The sequence below is a fragment of the Elephas maximus genome, chromosome 10, assembly GCF_024166365.1.
Source record: "Elephas maximus indicus isolate mEleMax1 chromosome 10, mEleMax1 primary haplotype, whole genome shotgun sequence".
In the NCBI taxonomy this organism is placed as follows: domain Eukaryota; kingdom Metazoa; phylum Chordata; class Mammalia; order Proboscidea; family Elephantidae; genus Elephas; species Elephas maximus.
This window is the reverse complement of record NC_064828.1, coordinates 22,397,153-22,419,734: the sequence shown is the minus strand read 5'-3', so window position 1 is coordinate 22,419,734 and position 22,582 is coordinate 22,397,153. Positions and strand designations below refer to the sequence as shown.

Genomic DNA, 22,582 nt, shown 5'->3' with positions numbered 1-22,582 from the left:
AAGAAGATAATTGCTCACTGATGTGTCCCCAGCGTCTTATACTTGTACCTGGCACATAGATGATGATCTACAGGTGTTTGTTGAATAAATAAACACAACTAGTACTGAGGCAGAAAGTCTGCTGTCTTAATGGTTCAGATTATGTATGACAAAAACCTGAACTAAGGCTGTGTCTGCAGAAGTGTGGATAGGAAGGTACAGGAGAAATGTACAGGAAAGGTAAAGGAGATATGTTCAAGGGGTATTTGGAGAGAGAATTGCTAGAATTAGGCACATGAGATGCAAGAAGTGATGGAGGAGAAGTCTTAGATGTACCTTGGGTTTCTGGATTCAGCAACTCTGTGCATAATGGTGCCAAAAGTAGAAACTAGAAGTAGAGGAAAAGACACAGTGGTAGAAGTAGAAAACAGTTCTATTTTGGCTGAGATGACTGGGGACATTTATGTTAAAGTGTACAATAAGCTTCTGAAAATCCTAGTCTGGTGCTAAGTGGATAGGGATAATTTGAAGACATAACATCTCTAAGAAAGTAACCCTTTTTATCTGTTTCTCTCTACCCAAGATGATGTTTGACATCTTGTGGGAGAAAGCCAAATCCCTACCCTGACTAAAGTTTAAAACACTGCATAACTAAAAGAAAGTCCTTGATTGTAGGGGAAGAATGGTTTCAGGAGGCTGACCATAATACCCACAGCTCTTGTATTTGGTCCAGGAGAGACTCTGAATAAGTGATTTACTAACTGCGTGTTTCCATCTGCTAAATGGGGATGACTTGTATTTAAAAGCATTTTGACATCCTTGGACACACTAACTGCCTACATGATTGCAAATTAGTGTTTTCATTCCATGTTAGTGATTTCCTCTTATTCTTTTCCCAGGGGAAATGGAAAATTGCTGTTGACTATTCTTGATATAAACCTCCATGTGCATTGCAACAGACTAGGTGCCAGAAACCTCCTGGCGTTCATTTGGAAATTCCCGTACACTCAGAATTCGTATTTATAATATTTAACCTAAAATCAAAATAAAACATTTTTCAGTTTAGTTCCTGCTGGTTCAGAATTTCAGTTTGGAATTTATCTCCATCAAAGACTATCTTTCTGTTTAGGACTCTCAATTCAAAATGTGAGAGAGACAAACAATTTAATTGTATGTCCAGAGTCTAAAACCCAAGGTCCCAAATCTGAGAATGCCCACTGGACCTCACTGCTTTTTGGCTTAATAATTTCCAGAAATCTCTGTCAGGGTTTATGCTAGCGGTCTAAAACGTAATGAATTTGACCAGGCCTCTGAAATTCTCTGTGAATTGCCTAGGACTTTCAGAGGAACAGTCTGACTCCAGCCTGGAAGAACCTACCCTTAAAGACAGTGGCCTCCAAATTTTCTTATTTTGCACCTCTATTACAAAAAGCTTAGAGCATGCATCTCAGTGTATGTGTTCTAAAACATGTACTTTCTGTAAATGTGCTGTGTAACTGACACATTCATTATAAAACATGCTGAAGTGTGAGTTAAAGGGGATCTATAATATTTTTAAACGTCTTTCTGACTTTGATGGCTTTTAGTTAACATCTCAAGGCTCGATTTAGAAGTTGAGGTGGCTCGTTACTAACAAGAGTGGATATGAAGTCACATTTCCATCTTGATCAATTCTGTTGTTTTTAAGGGGGCAACTGTTTGGCAAATCTGATTTGATTGTCCTTGCTTTTACCTCATTCCATGACTGATGAAGAGCTTGTACAAGCAACAGAAGTGTCAGCTCTGCCATTTCCTTATTGTTGACGGATTATCTTCAATTTGGAGTTTCCCTGTAGGAATCTTTTGAAGCCAATTTGTTTGTTTGGTGAAGTTTAATCTAGTTAAAACCAGACTTTAGAATCTGAAAAATTCATTTAATTGGACACAAAAAAAAAACCCTGCAGGTTGCGAAAGCAAACAATTGGGGGTGCCACAGATGAAGGCGCTTACCCACCAAACATGATGTGTGATCGTGATCTGCTGATGTACGGCTGAACGAGGGTGCCAGCGTCAATCCATATGTTAAATATTGGAAGCGTTCTTTTTTTTTTCAGATAAAATAAATAAAAATAGTTCTAATACTTTCTTTTCCCACCTTTGTCTTCCTCCCACTGAGTCAAAACCACCTGAGCAGCAGGAATCCCACCCATCTTTTTCTAAACCACTGTGCATTCCTTCACTCACCGAGCTGAGTCCAGAAAGCAGAGGGTGGTATTTCTTTGTACTTTACCTTCAGGCAACTGGCTAAAACCATCCAATCTGCCTGGAATGTAATTTTGGTTTAAAAGAACCAGAACTAATGGAAGAACAGAAGCAGCTTAACACAAACTGTTTCTCATTCCACTGCCCTACAGAGAATAGAGAGGATGTAAGGGGGAGGTTTTGTGAATTCTATGCTGTATGCCCTTCTTTGAGGTTTGAACCATGGACAATTTAAATAGTACCTATAAAGTGGTACCTTGGGCACCTTCGGGCATAGTACATGCCTGGACCTAGGTAAGAGATGGAGTTTTTGCTTTAAAAGATTGAGTGATTTTGAGCTTTTGGAATATATTAGAAAAGTATCTCTTTTGTGACTGTCATTTCTTCCACCTCCCAGCCAGCTCCAGTTTAATGTGTCATTTACACTTGCCTCCTATTCCATCAGAGCCCAAATTAAGGTCTTTACCAAGTAACACATTGTACCAGCAGGCATTTAGCAATGTAGCTAAGATTGTAAAATCCTTTGATATTTCTTATTCTTTATGTGTCTGGAAGCATCTTTTGTCTGTGCCTCTTCATTTTTTGTGTGGCTGTACTTTCCTTTTTAATCAATGCTGGCATGTAGTATAAAATTGCAATTACTCCTATCTTGTCAAGATTTTTTTTTCAAGAAAATTAGAATTTATATTATGTGGACTTTGTTTTCTTTTTATTCAAAATAAAACCTTTTTAGGTTCCAGTTTTCTTTTTTTTAGAAATCCTTTTTGGTACGACCTCAACCGCAAATAGCTAACAAAGATTAAGTTGAATCATTTTACTACAGATATTGAAATAGCATATTAGAATTGAATTATTGGTGATAATTAGATAATGGGGGAGTTATGAACGTATACAGTACTCAACTGAAGTTTTCATAACATGGGCTGTATGTGGCTCCCATTCAGATACCGCTTATTGATATAAAAAGCATGTGATTCCATTTGGAGGCCAAGGTCTCCATGTAAATTCTTGTAATTTGTTGGTTCATTGATTTTTTTTTTTTTCCTTTAAGGTGGTGCGGAATTAGTGGACTGATTATTTGTACCTCAGCCTTATAAAAGATGAAAGAAGTACAGTCTCAGTCCAGTAAATTCCCACTGCCTTGGAGGAGAGTGGGGTCGTTACAAACTTGGGCTTGGGAAATCAAGGTGTAGAACTTTGTGCCCCCAGTTTCATTATCTCCCCAACTGAGGCCAACACTTGTACTTACCTGGTACAATTAAATGTAAAATACATAGAACAATGCCTGGCACAGAGGAGACACCCAATAAGTGCTAAAAAAAAAAAAAACCAAACCTGTTGCTGTTGAGTCGATTCCAACTCATAGCAACCCTATAGGACAGAGTAGAACTGCCCCATAGAGTTTCCAAGGATTGCCTGGTGGATTCAAACTGGTGACCCTTTGGTTAGCAGCCATAGCAGTTAACTACTATGCCACCAGGGTTTCCCAATAAGTGCTAGCTATTAATTATTAGAAATTAATCCCTAGTAAGGTTGGCCCTGGTGGCACAGTGGTCAAGTGTTCAGCTGCTAACCAAAAGGTCAGCAGTTTGAATCCACCAGCTGCTCCTAGGAAACCCTATGGGGCAGTTCTATTCTGTCTATTAGGGTCACTATGAGTCAGAATCAACTCGGTGGCAACAGGTTTGGTTTTTTATTTTGCTGTGCCCACTGTCTGATGTAGTTCACAGAGATTCCTTTAAGCTACTTCATAACTGGTGCCCTTTAGCATTTCTTTCGTATACATGCATAGAATGAGGTAATACATGTATCTGTGACTGATTGAAGGTGGGCCCTAGTGGCCAGTAGGGGATAGCAGGACCTGTTGAGGAGAGTTTCCATAGAGCTATGACCATAATGAAGAGACCGGGTTACAGAGCTCTTTAGTGGGGGCAGGACTGTGCTGCCTCCTGTCCTGGTCTCTGAGTGCTTCTTCTCCCGCCTTCCGCATACCTCTCTGCCTCCCGCCCCCTTTTCGCCTTTTGCCCAATTCCCATCATGAACTCCGGCTTCTGTCCCTTGATGGCCTTGTTCCTAGCAGGTGGAGACTATGGGAAGCTGTTCCTGCTCTCCCTTTCTTCAGTGCTCAGATCCTACCACTGTCCCTTCTCATCCCTCCCCCTCCTCCATTCTCCTTTCCTTTTCCTTGATAGAAGTCAGGGGAGATTTGTGGGAGTTTTGTGGGGCGGGTTACATGGAAGTTTTAAATCTTGAGAGCTTCTATGTGACTTTCCCCTTCCACTCTCTTTTCTTTCCAAATTGAGTTTTTATTGAGCCTGAAAAGTAATTAGTAATTTGAACAATACAGCTAATTTGTTAGCTATTTGGAAGTTAACACTGCTAACAAAATAATTTCCACTCATGAAGTCAAATAATCCTATTAATCTTTGCTTTCCTGGATTGGGAATGAATCTAGTCAGCAAATAGTGACTCCACACTCAGTTTTTGCAAGTTGACCCGTCAGCTTCTTAAGGAAATACAGAGAAGCATGGAACAGGTACATAGGGCTTACTGTTAAAACCAGTATCGGCCAAAGCCTGGTGAGCCAACCCAACCCCATCTGTCTGTCACATCCTCCACACCTTGTGTGACCAGATTTACTTTGGCTGATCTGACAGGCTAAGGGGTGTGCCTCTCCTACCCCAGTGTTTTGTGCCCAAAGGCCAAGTCAAAAAGAACAGCTTACTTAAATAACTCTGCTTGGTTTTTACAAATTAGGAGTCCTTCAAACAGCATGCTCAATCATTCTTTGTTTATTTGGACAAGGTGCACCTGAGGATAGGAAAGTATTAAGGGTTAAAAAATGGCTGGAGGGCTGAGAGAATTCCTGCCTGTTCTTCCTAGTTACCCTGGTCTCCTGAAAAGCAGTCTCCACACCAGAGAGGGAATTTGCCTGTCGTGCAAGACCCTGACCCCGTGCGTGTGCCTGAAGCAGGCGCGTAGTTTTTATGTGCGCCTGTTAGCTTGAATTTGTGATACTGATCTGTTTTTTGTCTCTGCTGACGGTTATTATATCTTAATGGGTGAAACGCTACTCTAATGATCCTTGTGTATATAATTCTTGTAGTACAGAGCAGGCACCAGAGGGCCACATAAAAATGTTTGCCTCAATTTCCCTGCAAAAAAGGAGCCCAGAAACCAGACTTGACCAAGTAACAGATTTTTAAAGGTAAAGGAACCCAATAAAATTACCAGCTTTTCCCAGCGTGTGTCTACTTCCTTTCGACATATTGTGAGGTGTAGGTGAAATATTCTAACTAAACTGACAGTGTGAGCGGGGACAACTAAGCGGAGAGGGAGATAAAAGTAAAAACTACCAGCAATGATTGATATTGCAGTAGCAATGAGTTGTTGGGGTCTCCCCTTTGTGGATTTGACACTTCACCTTTCTGACACCATCTGCAGGAGTGTTGGTATAATGAGCCCTATACAGATGGGAACGAAAGCTGGAATTACTGTATCAGGGCTTTGAGGCTTGCTGTAGAATTGTGTAGGCTGGTTTTTGTTTATTCAGCTTATAAAATAAAAGGTATGTGTTTGTGTATGTGTGTGAGAGGGAGAGGCAGATTAAGAGAGGGAGAGATTGAGAGTTTTTTTGAATTGTGCTTTAAGTTAAAGTTTACAGTTCAAGTCAGTTTCTCATACAAAATTCTTATACACACATTGTTATGTGACCCTGGTTGCTCTACCTACAATGTGACAGTACACTCCTTCTGAGAGAGTTTTTAAAGTGTAAAATGGAAGGGTCTGGCTGATCCTAGGTGACTCCAAAAATATTTTATTCAGAGAATGATTTCTGTCTACATTGTAGTTATGCATTAACTAATTAAATGGGCTTATTTAATGGTTTATAAGTTTGTGTCTTCGAGAATTATTTAATCAGAGAGCATTTATTGATTTTCTGATACACTATTCCAGTACTTTGGAAATAGAAAGAATTATCAGGTCTGGCCCTCTAGGAATTGAAACTATGTTTGATGAACCCGAGGCAGAATTGTGCCCATGCAAGACAAGTCTCCTAGATTCCTAGGACTTGAGAGTTTTTACCTCTCAGACCTTTGGCCAATGACCTTACCTTCCTTGGCCACTCTGTAGAGTAGAAATAATAGAACCAATTTCCTTAAGCTTCTGGGCCCAACCAGATAATCTCTTGATATTGCTTCTTCTGCCTTTGAATTTTATTTTACTTTTTTTTTTTTTTTAATATCCTTTTAGGGAAGAGGATAAAATCTTGGTGGAATACTTGGCATTGGCCTTAATCTCTTTATCTACCTCTTGCTTCACCAGTCCTGTATTTCCACCCCACTTCTCCCACAAAGCCAAAAAAGCCACACCTGTTGCTGTCATTCGATTCCGACTCATAGCATTTTTATAGGACTGAGTAGAGCTGCCCAATAGGGTTTCCAAGGAGTGGCTGGTGGATTCGAACGGCCAACCTTTTTGGTTAGCAGCTGAGTTCTTAACCACTGCCACTGCACCACCAGGGCTCCACTCCTCCCCCAGTCTCTGGGAAAAAGATCAACTGTTATGTCCAACTCTTAAGCATGACTGCTTATTTCTGTGGGTGCCACAAAGCTCTTTCCCCAGATCGAGGCTTAAAATCTCAGAATGGCCTTACATTCCAGTTTCCTCGGTTCCCGTAGCTAGTTAGTAATATTACTGTGAGTTGCAATATGGAGTCCTCCTCCTCTGTCCTATTATTTCTGCCCACACTGTTTGGGTTTTTGCTACCTCTTGCTCATTGATTGCAGTAGGTTCTAAACTGGTCTTTCCAAGTTTTGACCTGCCCTATGTAACATAAAGTCCCTGAGTGGTGCCAGTGGTTTGCACTCAACTTCAGACCTGAAGGTTGACAGTTTGAACCCACCCAGTGGCACCACAGAAGAAAGGCCTGGTGATCTGCTTCTGCAAAGATTACAGCCAAGAAAACCAAATGAAGCAGTTCCACTGTGTAACCCGTGGGCTCAAGAGCTGAATCAATTCAACGCCAGTGGGTTTGTCGGAATCGACTCGACGGCAGCAGGTAGCGGGTTTAACCTAAATCGGTTCAGTTTACTTCCCGACCTGAAACTCCTCAACAAGTCCCTGCAAAACATTGAATGCATAAAATTATCATGGCATAAAATTCTACACATTCTTGCCCCGAGATTTGTTTGGAGCGTTAAATCCCTGGTCGCCTTAATGAATTCTGTCTTCAAGCCAAAACTGGACTGCCTGCTATTGCCTGACCATTCCGTGAGCATTTCTATATCTGCTTCTTCTGCTTGGAAGGTCTTCCAGCTGATGCTCGTTGGCACTCACTGGAAATGTACAAATTCTCGTTGCTTAGAACGAGCGTGGCTTAATTCATGGGGTTTACTCAAGGGCTGTCTGCCTGCAGCAACGTAACAGTTGAACTTTTGCTTTTGACGTTTTTTGTCTAATGCGATGCTGCTGTTTAAAAGCTTTTTTTAGAGGTAAGACTAAAGGAAATGGTGTCATTGAAAATGAGGAAATTCATTTGTTACACTTCATTATCTTTTGGTATGGACTATTCAGGCAAACTTGATTGTATTGAATATATGGCCGGGGACATGATTATTCACCTCCACTGACTAAACCTTGTTTTGTTTTGTTTTTTAATGGGAAAATGTAGAGGGGAGGGGAACAACCTCAATTCAGATACCCGCCCTCCCCCCACCCCCGTAATATGTTCATCTGATGACATTCTGTCCCCTTGTAAAATCCCTGTGTTCTCTCTCTTTTAAAAAACTATTCGGTTGTGGTAAATACATATAATAGAACATTTCACATTTTAACATTGTTTTACATGTACAATTCAGTGACGTTAATTATGTTTATCACGTTGTGCAACCGTCACTGCTATCTCTGTCCTAATTTTTCCATCATCCTTAACAGAAACTCCTGCCCCTTGAGCAGTGACTCCTTCTTTCGCCTATATGCTCATTTTCAAGAAACTTTTCCTGACACTCAGGCCAGGGTTTTGTTCTCTGGGAGTCCTGTGACATCTGTCCCATCCACAAACCTTTATTTTATGTCCGTTAAATAGCAGGTACTATGCTAGGTGCTGGGGTTATCAAGATGCATAAGAAACCATCCTTCACTACAAGGCTCACACAGCACAGGAGGGAGTCTGTGAGTTATACAGCGTGCCATAATACAGGTTCTTAAAATCTACTGCCCTCACCCTGGGTCAGATATGAGTGAATGCCACGGCGGAGGACAGGAGTGAGAATTTAATAAACCCAAGGCCAAGGGTCCCCTTACAAGGCAGGGAACATTTGACCTGGGCCTTGGAGGATGTGATGTGGGAAGGGCGGAAGCCATGGAGTGTCCAGGAATGGGGAATTGCCCAATGTGGCTGGAGCATAGGGCACATGGAGGAAGTAGTGCAAGATGAGATTGGAAGTATAGCTTGGGGCCAGGCAAGGAATGGGCTTAAAAAGCAGCCCAGGGAGTTTGGAATTCACCCAATATTTAAAGTAGACTCCTCTGAGTTGCTTTAAACAGCAAAGCAAACTTTGAGACTCTGTCTTTAAAAAATAATAATAATAACTTGGTGGTATGATAAGGGATGGATTGATGGGAAAGGCTGAAGTAGAAATTAGGTGACTTCCTCAGTGGACCCAGAGGTATGCGATTTCTCTTAAAACATTTGATACATTATTTTTTGTGATTGGAGTTATTTGTGTATCTGACTCTGCCCTCAATAATACTTGCTGAAGTTGGACCTTCAGTGAAGTCTTAAAGGACAGAATGGGTTTAGTAGCAACTACTCTTATCTAAAAAAAAGCATCCCAGAATTCTTGAAAGTTGCATTTATAGCATAACTCAACTACTCAGCATTTGCAGTCTTTTTTTTTCTAATTCTTTACATGTGTTAAGGGAGATAAGGCACTAACAAACATTAAAGCACATTAACAATGTGTATGTCTCAAATCATAGTAGTCATAGTGCATAGTTACCATTTTGAGTTCATAGCATGATCCATGTGATTTGCTAAGCACTTTGTACATAGGACCTCAGTACTTGCAGTACATTGTGTAAACCCCATTTTACAGATATGCTGAAGCTTGGACAATTTAACCTACCAGGATCACATAGCAAGTGAGTAAGGGATTGAATATTCTGACCAGGACTTCCTTACACTCTCTTACCCTCTGCCCTTAGCCGTGTTGGCCTTTTTCTGTGCCTGTTTCTGTTCCTTCATCAGAAAAAAAGAACTGATGCCTAGATGTCCTTCTCCCAGGTCTTCACAAACTGACCTCTTTGGGTTTTAGCTTAAACGGCACCACCTCAAAGAAGCTATCCTTGACCATCCTATCTCATGTTGTGCCTTTTCCTATTTTACTTCCTTCATAGCCTGTCATCATTTGAAATTATTCATTTATTTTCTGTTCCACACACTAGAATATAAATTCCATGAGACAAAGTACTTTACATGCCGTATACGCTTCTGTATCCAGAGCATTTTGGAGCAGTCTCTAGACATCGGTATACGTTCAGTAATTATTTATTCGAGGGATAGGTAGGTGAATGGGTGGATCAGTGTCTCCAAGGCCCATGTTTAACCTCTGGTCTGATCCTCACTAGGCATTTTGTTTGTTTTTCTTTCTACTACCTAGCACACTGGAGGAAAACTTGCTGACCAACTACATATCTCATGAAACTGTGTATCTGAGATCCAGGCTGATGAGCTTTTTAAAACCAAAGATCTACTTACTGAGAAAAGATACCCACAGATCATTCACTTTCTCATTAATTAAGATTCCATGATTATATCGTAAGCTTGTAGTTCGTGTATAGCACCTAGGATGTGTGACTAGTTAAAAAAAAAAAAAACCCTGTTGCCATCAAGTCGGTTCCCATTCATAGTGATTAGTCTAGATGTAAAAACTTCAGATAAATTATTTTTAGAATTTTATCTTCTCTTTTGCATTCATGTTAGCTGATTTCTGTAGGAGAATATTGGAATTTCCATAAAGCAGGAATTGTTCCTGGCCATTTTGTTTTTGTCTTAAAGCATTAGAAGTTTAAACATCTATAGTCTGTCTGATAGATTAGTGAGTTCGTATCATCTCCACACATAAAATAACAGTCCTGGGAGGGTAAATTCTTTCATTTTTTTCCTCAGACTACATTTTTCTTTAGTGGTTTCAGATTGGCCTGTTTGGAAGTGTAATTTTCCTTTTGTCTTGGCGGAATCTGAGAGGACTCACTTTGTCATGAGCATATTAACCCCTTCTTTTCTCACAACCCCACATATCTGGGAATAGCTTGCTGACTAACTCGTAAGTTAGAGAAGGTGGCCTGTGAAGGAATTTTAAGTACATTTCTCAGTGTTTTGTATAGAGTTTGACCTCAGCTCAGTTGATTAACTTTGTTAAAATGATATAAAGGGGCTTATATGATTCTAAACTACAGAAGAAGCAAAACAATCCACAACCAACCAACCCTTTACCTTGACCCCTACTTTCTCCAAAAAGCACATGTAATACCAGTGAACAGAGTAATGGTGGACAAGCAAAATTTTAAGACATTTCTAAATATCACCGGTTGTTTTAATAAAATTAATTAGCCTGCCACAGAGAAAATTTACTAGCGTGCTGGTTAATTTCACAGTGTAAAGTCAGAGAAGAGAGGTAGAGTTGAAGGAACAAACCTTATTAGTTTTGAATAATTATTTAAAGATGTGGACTTTGCCCATTCCAAACATCTTTGAGAGTCAAAGCCATTATGGCTTTAAAATCTCAGTGTTTGTGCCCCAGTACATATGGGTAAGAGCCTCCCTAGATGAAATAATATGCACATTAATTAATAGCTAAGTGAGTTATTTAAGATACGGAATAACAAGAATCCTAATAAAACCGTAGGAATGAGAAGTTGCCTTAAAGACTGGCTCATGGGAGGTTTCCATAATCTTAATTTGCCATTGATGCAATTATTGTTTTTTCTTATCTTTTTAACCCAAACAAGATGTTGGCAATGGCCATGGAAAGGTGCCTCAAATCACATGCCCGAATTCATTTAATTTGCTAACATTGTCTCTCCCCCCACCCTTTCCTCGTAATGGGCAAGAGTCAGTTCTGGTGCATTAGGCACTAAATCTCTTCAATTACCAGCTGGGAAGGAAGATTTAAAATTGTGCCTCAAACTTACAAACTGATTTAGTTTTAAAGCACAAACACTTCTCCTGTGGAGCCTAAATTAAGCTGCAGAAAGGACACAGAGCTTGAGGAATTAAACAAGGCAGGGCCAAGGCTCAGGCCGTTGATAGGAACCATTCTGATTCTTTTCATTTGTGCCCTCTGATGCAAAACGAAGGGGAGTTGGAACATGTTGAAAGGCACAACATGTGTAACAAAGTGTGTTATCATATTGCTTGGAAGCTGAACTTGGAGAAAGTGTTGGTATGGGAGGTCTAACCAAATCCCTTTTCCTTTTTTCTTCTTCTTTTTGGATGTCTGGCAGCCATTTTCAATGTGGATGACTCTGTGGTGGATCTGGAGACGCTGGCGGCCCTGTATGAAAACGTGAGTGTCAAAGACGTACAAAGCTGACACTTCTGTCCTGCCACATCTTCACCAATCAGAAATGTTAAGGTCTAAAAATTGATTCTACGTGACTCCTTCCACCTGAAAAATCACTGAGCCATTCATATTCTTTGGTAGTAAGGACTCTCACCTTGCATAAGAAATTTCAGTACAGAAACACAAGTTTGAATGAGACTAGGCGTGAGAAGAGGGCTGGGTTCCTAGCTTCCACTGTGGATCTGGATTAGGAAATCTCATTGCACACCTACAGGTGATTCAAGGTGAAGACCACTTACATGCCATGGAACCCAGCCCTGTTACTTACCATCACAGTGAAGTTAAGCTACCTATTTAATGTCACTATACACTTGTGTCTCCTTTCGAGGAGTGGGGGTGTTAGTACCAGCTTGGATGATTACTACAAATCGAATGAGCTGATGACGCTGAATGTGGGAAGCAGTATAGAATGATGAGTGTGTATTTGGGATCTTAGGCTTGAAGTCTAAGTGGACCAGTTACCTGAACTCCCTAAGCCTGTTTGATCATTCGTACAATGGGGATTGTAATGAGTTCTACCTAATTTTTTGTGTGTATATGAGTATTAAATGAGAAATCAATATTTAAAGCAGTAGCAATGTGTTTTGAAAAGTCAACAGCACTGTACACATATAAGGTCTTTTGATTTGGATTATATGTAGAAATAACCAGTAGAACCTCTAGGCTCTCTTAAGATGACACAGGAGAGTCAGAATGCCCACAGTTGTTACCTGTTCTGATGTACTAACTGTGAAAACACGGATTGAACCAGATCCTCTTCTACTTAAGTAATGGTGTTTCCCAGGAAGCTGCCTGGGGCTCTGTAGTGTGCTGAGGTCACTATGAGCTCAAAAAATGATTCATTTCAATATTTATGGTCCCCTGGTACCTTAAGTCTCTTCTGTAGAAAATATCCATAGTGTAATATTCCAGGCCTGGTGGGATTGCCAATTCCCTGCTCATTTTATATATATTGTTGTTGTGTGCCCTTGAGTAGATTTTTCGACTCGTAATAACTCCATGTGACAGAGGAGAGCTGCCCCATAGGATTTTCTTGGCTGTAATCTTTACAGAAGCAGATTGCTAAGTCTTTCTCCTGTGGAGCCACTGGGTAGGTTTGAGCCACCAACCTTTCAGTTAGCAGCCAAGGGCTTAACCATTGAGCCACCAGGGTGCCTCCCTTTATATATACCAGGAGCCGTTTGGTATATCTGGGTGGGAACTCCTCACTAATTTCTATTAGTGAGGTTTCTATGAATAGACAGGAAACCACACAACATCAAACCACCAGGGACTAATAGTGCGTTTATGGAGCACCTGGAGGGCAGCCCAGTATAGTAGGGGAAAGTGGGATTTACCAGTTACTTAGAGCAAGCCCTAGTGGAATCATTTATAAAATGAGGATGAAACAATAGATGTTAAAGGACTTCGTGAAAGTCTTCTAGATACGTTTTGTCATTACTGTGGGCACGGCGCCATGCACATGGTCAGTACTTGTTAGCTCATAGTAGAGGCAAGCTGCACACAACTGAAACAGTTGTAGAAATTGAGGGAAGAGAAACAAAAAACAAAACTCATTGCTGTGGAGTCGATTCCAACTCATAGCGACCCTATAGTACAGAGTAGAACTGCCTTGTAGGGTTTCTGAGGAGCGCCTGGCAGATTTGAATTGCTGGCATTTTGGTTAGCAGCCAAACACTTAACTGCTGCACCACCAGGGCCCCTAAATTGAGAAAGTGTGTGACTAAATGCCAAAATAAGTTATGTAATGAGTGCTTTCCAAATGCAGAAAAAGGGACAATGGTGACTAGAAATAAAAGAATCGAGGATCTGTGTAAGTCAGGATGGCTGTTCTGGGGGTAAGGAAACAAATGCTATGGACAACTTGCCCTATATCTGTGTACAGGGGATTCCAAGATAGCATCAGATGCCCTGGCCTCTGCGTCCAGCTCAGGTCACTTGTTAGGACCATTTGCATCAGACCAGTGATTCTCAGACGTTAGTATGCCTCAGAAGCATGGGAGGGCTTGCTGGGCCCATCCCCGGAATTTCTTTCTTCTGTTTGGGGTATGGACAGTGATTTGCATTTCTAACAAGTTATGCTGAAGCATTTCTAACAAATGACAGGTGATGCGTGACAGGGGTCAAGGGACCAAACTTTAAGATCACTACTTTGTGCAGATTCTCAGTGGCCTTTTTTTTTTTTTTTTTTCCTTCTCTATTTCAATACAGAGAGCCCAAGAGGATGAATTGGTTAAAATAAGAAAGTATTATGAGACATCCAAAGAAGAAGAATTGAAACTGCTGGATAAACCTGAACAGTAAGGACACTTGAACACTTTTCTGTTAGGCCAAGAGGAGAGCTGTGGTCTGCATCTTCCTGCCTCCGAGCCTGGAATAACCAAGGCTAAGTTGTGCTGTGAGCTAAGTCATAACACGTCATGCCCGTGACCTATTGCATGCAGCAGCATGACCCGGCTGCCAGGAAAACAGCCCAGAGATCTGAGCTGCTGGATACTCTATCTCACCCCCTCCCTCTGCCCCCTCATCACTCCCCTTTCTTGTTCTTGCAACTTGTTAATTCCTCCTAGACTAAACATTTTGGCCAAAAGGGTAACCAAGGAAGGGAGAAGGCATTGCTCTGTTTAAGGTTCTGCTGATGCAGTTAAAAAGATGACATCAGAGCCACAGAATTCAAATTAATTTTCCTAAATGCCCTATCCGGTAAATGCAGCCTAAATGAGCCAGCGTTCCCTCAGTGGCTCCACCTGCTATGCCCAGTTTAAATGTGACTTTTCCATCGTCCCTTTGCACGTGCTTGTTCTTCTGTCCCTCCTCTATTTAGATCTGTTTACTATATTTGAAGTGTCATTCCACCCTCTTCGTAATCTCAAAACTCTAGCGCGTGACTCCTATCCTTGGCTGGACTTCCTGGAGCCTGCAAGCCACAGATCAGCCCCTGGACCCCACCCAGCCTTTCAGGACCCAGAACTCTGTAAGAATTAGAATAGGTCCAGAGTGACCAGAGGCTCCATTGCTTGTTGCTGCCTTGAATGCCTCATGTCCACTTCAGATCACTCCTCTCAACCTGGAGATGAGGCACAGAGGTGGAAAAGAAAGAAGAAATTGAGTGATCAGGTTCAGGGTAACATGCCAGCTCTAGAGGTGTCCAGGGTTATGTGGAGTGCACTGACGCCTTCATACCTTGCCCTTGGGTTCTCTAAAGCTTCCCCACTACTGGTGGAGGCCTGGACATTCAGGCCCAGAAGAACGTTTCTAAGTGACTAGTGGCAGTGGCATCTAGGTTTACTTAGGTATTGACAACCTTCATGATGACGTTGGGAGCCTTGGATGAGTCGCTCTCACATGGAGTGTGGGCCAGAACCCATCCCCCACCAAAGTTAGTTCATGGTCTAGGAATTTTGTGAATCAGTGCAGATGGGGTCCTTATGCCCCTCTGTTCAGTTTCCTGAAACCATTCTCTTACCAACTCCCACCCCCACCAATCCTGTGCTCTGCTCTTAATATAGTAAGTTAATTCCTGCTAATGTGCTGATGACTGATAATGAAGTGACTAGTAATGGGATATTTGGACACCAACTAGGCCATGGTGAAGTGTTTGGGGACAATTGGGCCTATCGAGCATTTCACTAGTGCCAGCTGTATCAAGTTGGGCAGTCATACTCTAAAGCCAGCAGTTGGCAGACTTTCCTTGTAAAGGGCCAGATATTTTAAGCTTTGTTGGTCATACAGTCTGTTATAATACTCAGCCCTGCCATTATTTTATGAAAGAAATCATAGGCAACACATAGAAAAATCAGCATGACTGTGTTCCAATAAAACTTTATTTATGGACACTGAAATTAGAATTCCTTATCGTTTCCACATGTCATAAAATGTTATCTCCCTATTGATTTTTTCCCCAACCATTTAAAAATGCAAAATCCATTCCTTGTTCATGGACCATACAAAAACTTTTTATAGGCTGGATTTGGCCTGTGGGCTGTAGCTTGCCAATCCCTGTTTCAAGCCATGGGAGTGGCCTACCCAGCAAAGCGAACAGTGGGGGAGGCATTGTGCTATTCTGCTACCTGAAGTATTCCCCTTTGCCTTTGTAGCATTATATTTCAAGATTAATTTCCAGGACACAGAAAAATTAACAGACAACTTATTCTTGCTGTTTTCTCTATTGATGATCTTGATAGAAAAAAAGTTAGTATTGGTCATCGTAATGGCTCTCTGAACAAGTAAAAGCCATTGCAACAAAGAGGACTCGTGTGTTGCACTGGTGAGGTGATGTGCTTGGGCCAAGTCACATGGAATGAATGCCATGTTTGGTGCACAGTGAAGCATTTGTTTGACTTATACCAGAGGCTGATTCTCTGGCAATTTATTTGCCATTAGCTCCAGTAAGTTGACTATAAGCAAGTTTTACATACTGGAAAATATGAATCATTTATAGTCTTAGCATTGCAATTTCCTGAGCCCTGCGGTGCCCGGACCTGTAAATTATAGTGTGGAGAGGCTGTCCTCATCACTCACCTCATCAGCTCTCTTACACCCCAGTGCCAGATTTAGAAGACCATTTCTCACAGAGATGTCGTATGCCTAAGACCAGCCTGACAGAAACCACCTCCTGCAGGGATGGTCCTCGACTCTCTTCGCTCCATGTCTTGTGTTGATGGTAAAGTGAGGCAAGGTTCTGCTGGGTTTGGGGTGCTTCATTCAGAGTCCACAGCTGCCCTGGGGCCCCCACAAAGAAGACACATTGACTTGTAAAACAAGGCTTGATTAGTGTACTCATCCACAGACAGACATAGGTTACAACATGAAACGATGCTGTATGCACAGCCTCAACTAAAAAGACACACCTGAGATAATACCACTCAGGAGTTTAGAGAACGATAAACCAAGTGTTAGCTCCTCAGAAGCAGTGGGTCACATTGCATCAATACACTTATCAGCCGAGGAGCTGCTGTGGAATGTGTGACCCACAGCTCAGAACTTCTCTCTTATACACAGACTGAAGTTACAGGCCTAGGGAAGTAGGTCTGCACTGGGGAAAGAAGGGAAAGATCCCTTGCTTGTGGCTTCTTGGGGGGATATTTAGTCCTCTCTGTTACTGCCCATAGGGTATAAAGATAGGCTAACCCAAGAAAATCAATCTATAAATATTTCTAAATTCCAAAAAAAAAAAAAATTTTTTTTTTTTTTATGCTTAGGGATATTTAAGAGAATTATTCTCTCTGCCTATAAAGGTAGAGTTTAAAACAGTTGGAGAGATAAGATAGTTATCAGACCCTTGCTTCACAGCCTTTGAGATAACCTATACTTCTGGGACTTGCCCAGATAAATGGGAAAGGAGCTATGATGATCTTCCTCAAGCCTTTGCATGGCTATTTTTGGGTGAAAATGACAGAAAATCATATTTTTCCAAATTTTCTCCTCCAGTATTTCATATCTTCCAAGCCAGAAACCCCCAAGTCATCCTAGATTCTTCTCAAAAGGCCTTGATTGTTCTTTACTCTGGGTCTTGTGCTTCGATAGCTTCCTCATCCATTTGCTCCTTTACATTCACCGTATAGGCCTTCTTACTTCCCTCTTGGAACATTTTAGGAAAGGCTGAATAGGTCTTCCAGCCTCAAGTCCGTCACCACCTCCAATCAATCAGCCCAGCCACTGCCATGGTGATTTTCTAAAACAAAAAGCTTGAAGTATCACTTTTCTTCTTAAAACCCTTCATTCATGCAGAAAATTTTTCAACTTCTTATTTTAGAACACAAAACCTCTTTAGCACCCAACCTCTACTCACTGCTCCCACAAATATCATTCAGCCTGCCTGTGCTCTGCTTGGCAGTTTCTCACATTTGCCATGCACAAGGACCAGGGGGCTGCAGGAAGCCTTGGCTGACATCCTCCCTCCAGGGCTCCGCCTTACGTGCAGGTGTATGGCATCTCAAGCTCCCATTATAGACTCCATCAGCGATGCCACTTAACCACTCACTCTCCATGGTAACCATTGGTTTGTTTTTCAGGTTTTCATGAAGGGATTGTGCGTTAATTAGGATTATGTCCCCAGGTCTTAACACAGTGCCTAACACACAGTGAGTGCTTCACTGAAACTCCTGAGGACTGATGCTGTCTAGAATTAATTTTCAGTGACACATCTCCTACAGTCCTATACAAAAGTAATGCAAAATTCCTGAATTTCCCTTCCTCCTCCAACTCTGTTTATATGTTTCTGACCCTTCTCCTTGCAGAAGACATTGGAATTTAAGCTCCCCCCGAAAGCCTGCCCAATCTCAGTCAGGATTTAATCTTAGGGAGCCCTGCAGTGCTGCCCCTTTTGCTTTTTCCTGGACAGCAGAGGTTGGTGAGCCAGTGGTCTTCATATTGGTCCTAAACCTCCTGTCTTGATACTAGTTAAAGTAATCGTGCATCCAGCATGTCTTCCTTTTTATCCCTGTCCTTGTTGATGAGCTGAGGTGCTGATCTATGTCTTCTCTTAGGCCATCTCAGGAAAACGCTTCCCTCACTGTGTGTCCATTTTAACCAGGAAGCATACATCCGTTCAGGTTCTGCTTGGGCAGTAGTGTCTTATGGTCACATATGAAAGGAGAAAAATGCAGGGTGCTACCTTCAAGGCAGCTGTTATTACCATCTGATTATAACCACAGGACCAAGTGCCACCAGCTCCACGAGCTTTTTATTTCCCACTCATTTGTGAAAACTGGTGATACCACTAATTTCAGTCCCTGGGAATAGTTGTTTAATGCTGCTTTTATGGGGAAAAAAAAAATTCATGCATAGAGCAAAATATGTAATTTTTTTCCTTGTCCTAGTACAGAATTTCTGTGGGTTTCCGCTTTCATATTTCATCATGTGATTTTCGTAAATAGAGCTGTAGAGCTTTAAAATAAGGTATGTTTTCTTTTATTTCTTGTTTCGTCGTAACTGTCTTTAAAAAAAGAAGAAAGGATTATGATCCGGCTATAGTGACCCTGTAGGATAGGGTAGAACAGCCCTATAGGGTTTCCAAGGCTGTAATCTTTACCAAAGCAGATTGCCACATCTTTCTTCCGGGGAGTGGCTGGTGCGTTCAAACGGCCCACCTTTCAATTAGCAGTCAAGAGCTTACAACTGCACCACCAGGGTTCCTAGAATAAGTAAGGAAAACAGCTGGTAATTAGAAATTTATTAAACCCAAGTCTTCCTAAAGATAAAAGAGGCAAAGAATACGAGTCAAGGACGTTTCATTGGATATGCAAAGAAGGGTATTCCAACTTTGCTCCTGTATAAAAGCATTCTTGGTGAAAGACTGCAGAATGTCAGGGCGATGACATTATGCATTGACCGAGACTTTCAGAAATAATTGTTAGCCATCTCAACTCTGAAATGAAATTAATGGCTGCTAGTTGATTCTCTCTGCTGAATTCGTGTCCAGCAGTTTCCACCAATTTTAGTTTATACCCCTTCTTCTGATGCTTGGACTGGAGAGTATATAGCTGTTCCAACGTAATTTTGCAGAGGGCACCAGTGCCCGACCGCTCAGACAGTGAGCTACTGTGTGCAGGGTCAGTACCCACCTTTAGCCTTTAAGATCCGTCTTGCCATAGTTTTTAAGAAACTTTAGATTGTGTCCACTCAGCGAGTGCGTGTTCTGTTCTAAGCACTGAGCTAGGAACTATGTCTGTACAGCTGAGTTGCAGTAGGAAAGTAAACCCATATATGGGAAACTCATTCATTATTGCCTCAAGTCTTCCCTTTACCCCTTTACTTCTCCTGTATAAAGACACCCTGAGAGAATACCGTGTTATAAAGAAAGTTTATTGTGTAATTTTTCTCATACACTAAAGACTAGAGTAGCAGGAGATAAGTTGTTGTGCTTCCGTATACTTTCATTAACTTTCTGTTCCTAAAATCATTTATCTACCATCTATTTATTCATCATCATAGAAACCCATGAAAAAGTAGCTCTGTTGTTAACCGAACACATACCCTCAAAGTTTCTTGAGTCTGCCTATAATACCTTTTGTTTTTCCAGCTGGCCTTTTTCTTTTCCTTGAGAGCCTATATGAAGCTAGATAATTCATTCTTATCTTTACAGATTTTTACACGAGTTAGCCCAGATCCCCAATTTTGCTGAACGTGCCCAGTGTATAATCTTCAGATCTGTCTTTTCTGAGGGTATCACCTCCTTGCACCGAAAGGTAGAAATCATCACAGGAGCTTCTAAGGTATGTTTGTTGTTTAATTTGAAAGATAGCCTTGCCCTCATTGGGAGTAAGGGAGGAAGTAGGGAGGGGGAAGAGACCGACTAGAATCCCCTGCAGAAAACCTTTTGAACTTAAGAGTATGTGTTTTTCTAAGTATAATTATGATGGTTATCCTGCTCAAGTATGAGAATGAGTGAGTTTATAAGAGAGAAAAGGAGATGGAGACTGAGATTGGGGAAAAGAAGGAGGAAAAAATGACACTTTAAGAGATTTCTTCTTAAATATTCCACAAAGGTACCAATGTACATTCCGGCCTCTTAAAACCAGCCCAAATTGTCTAGCTTGTTTTCTGGATTGCAAATGAGATTTTGCATTCTACCCAAACCATGTGTCTACATGGTAAAATAAATGATTCTAGAGAATTGACTAATGAAATAATGATAATAAATGACTGGCAAATAAAATTTTGTTGGCTCAACCACACTGGCAGTCATTATGAAGTTAAATTCTAGGGTTTGGCTTTTTCCTCACAACGACCCAGTTCCCTAAGAAAATGAGATTCTTCTTTCCAGATATTGCGGGTATTTAGTTACTTTTCTGGGAGCATGGTTTTTTGTCCTCTAAAATATTAGAGATTTCAATAAAGAAATCATAAATATTACCAAAGTATAGTAAAGTTCCCCTCGTAACGCCCTGAAAAGGAAGAGCAGCAGTCTGTTTAGAGCTGAATTTTGCTTTCTTTCTTTACCCAGAAAGAAAAGAAAAGAAAATCAACCAAGACCATAGGGAAGGATAGGGATGGGGAGAATTCCAATTTGAAAATACCCACTTGGAGCAGAAAAATGAGAGGGAAAACAAATGAGATTGGGAGCTGAAGAAAACTCTAAGCAGCTTGAAACTGTACAAGTTAATAGGCATATCAGCAAACACTTAATAAACACAGCCTGTTGCCTTAAAACACATTATTATTAGTTCTTTCCTGAGGATTATACCAGGGAGAGGGAAGAACGTACTTACTATTATATCTGTCTTACGTTTAAATAGACTATTCCTATATTTTTATAGATGCACAGTCCCAAGACAGATCGGTAAATGACCCTAAACCACTTTCTACTTAGAAGCTTAATTAAGCCTAAGTATAACAGTTCTTTTTTTTTCAACTTACACATTCCTTAAAATAACTATTTAAAAAAGAATAAAACTGCCTCAGTTGGAACTTTGAACTCCGATATTTAATCCTCAATATTACAACATGGACTGTTGCTAATTAATTCATTTAATGGGTAGGAAATAATGCTGTGAATGTATTTTTTAAGACTTACGGCTTGGTAAAGTGTATTTTCCATCTCACCAGCTACTGATCCTGTTGGTATAAGCCCCGCTGCAGCCTCTGGGCACTCCGTAAATATTCATTGTTGAATGAACATAGGTACTTTGTCATTTGGAATTCAACGCCACGATAATTGATATTTGCCGTCACAGGGTTTGCTGCACATGAAGAGTGTGAAGGATATTTTAGCTCTCATTCTGGCTTTTGGAAATTATATGAATGGAGGAAACAGGACTCGGGGACAAGCAGATGGATACAGCTTAGAAATTCTGCCTAAACTCAAGGATGTCAAAAGTCGGGTTAAGTATTTATTCGTTCTTCATAACAAGTGTTTATGATCTATTATTAATTTCCTTCTGTACTTTTAATTATAAAAAATATTCTGAATGGTTCCGTTCACAGTCATTTATTTTAGAGCATGCAGCTTTTTCTTGGCTCTCTTTCAACTTCTGGATAAAGATAGGTTTTTCATTTATCTTCGTTGGGAAAACCTCCAGCCTTCGCTTGCTCTGAAATACACTGTTAGGTGTAGACCTGCTACTACAGTGAGTGCAGAAAACAGATAAAGTACAATGCTGGCTGTAACACAAGGCTTGAGTCAGTTTGAATTAGCACCGGCTACTTGTAATTTGGTCATTCCTGAGCGGCAGAGCAGTGCTGAATCACCAATTGAGCTGAGCATTTGAATTATTCTTTTGCCCACAACAACAATTGGGCTGGGGGTCTACTGTCAAACCCCCTGAGCCTGATTATCATTTGGCTCCACACCCCTGCAGAGCTACTTCTTTAGAAACAACCAGCCCAGATCTAGGAGTCCCATGGGGGTCAGGGGGAGGGAGGGAGGGGAGACGCACAGGCAAATTAGAATTAAGCCCATGTGAACAAGACACAAAGGCTGTCTTGTGGGAGGGCCTGCTCACCCCTTGCCGCCCAGGGTCATAAAGTGGCATGGCGTCCCTTTTAAGCTGCCCTGATTTTTTTTTCACGCCATTAAGAACACACCATTTTTTTAAAGGTGGGAAGGGAGGGATAGTTTTCTGTTCTAGTCCTTGGTTCCCTTTAGCCCTCCTCACCCCCTTCTATCTTGCCTTTATGCCAGAAAATATTAGGGGACCATTTTTGTTTGTTTGTTTTAGCCATTACCTCCAAGGTTTTATGGATTATCTGTTTATTTTTCTTTCCATAAAGGGTGGTATAGTGTTACTTCT

General features: G+C 41.1%; 1 protein-coding gene across 2 annotated transcripts in view; it reads left to right on the top strand.

Annotated features, from left to right (window-relative positions):
• FMN1 (formin 1) overlaps positions 1 to 22,582 on the top strand; it is a 490,439-nt gene that overhangs the window by 301,490 nt on the left and 166,367 nt on the right. For both annotated transcript variants that reach the window (XM_049899606.1, XM_049899607.1), the window contains 4 exons: positions 11,731 to 11,792; positions 14,061 to 14,149; positions 19,936 to 20,065; positions 21,527 to 21,673. In XM_049899606.1, coding sequence (XP_049755563.1) covers positions 11,731 to 11,792; positions 14,061 to 14,149; positions 19,936 to 20,065; positions 21,527 to 21,673 — 428 coding nt within the window. The remainder of the gene's footprint in view (positions 1 to 11,730; positions 11,793 to 14,060; positions 14,150 to 19,935; positions 20,066 to 21,526; positions 21,674 to 22,582) is intronic.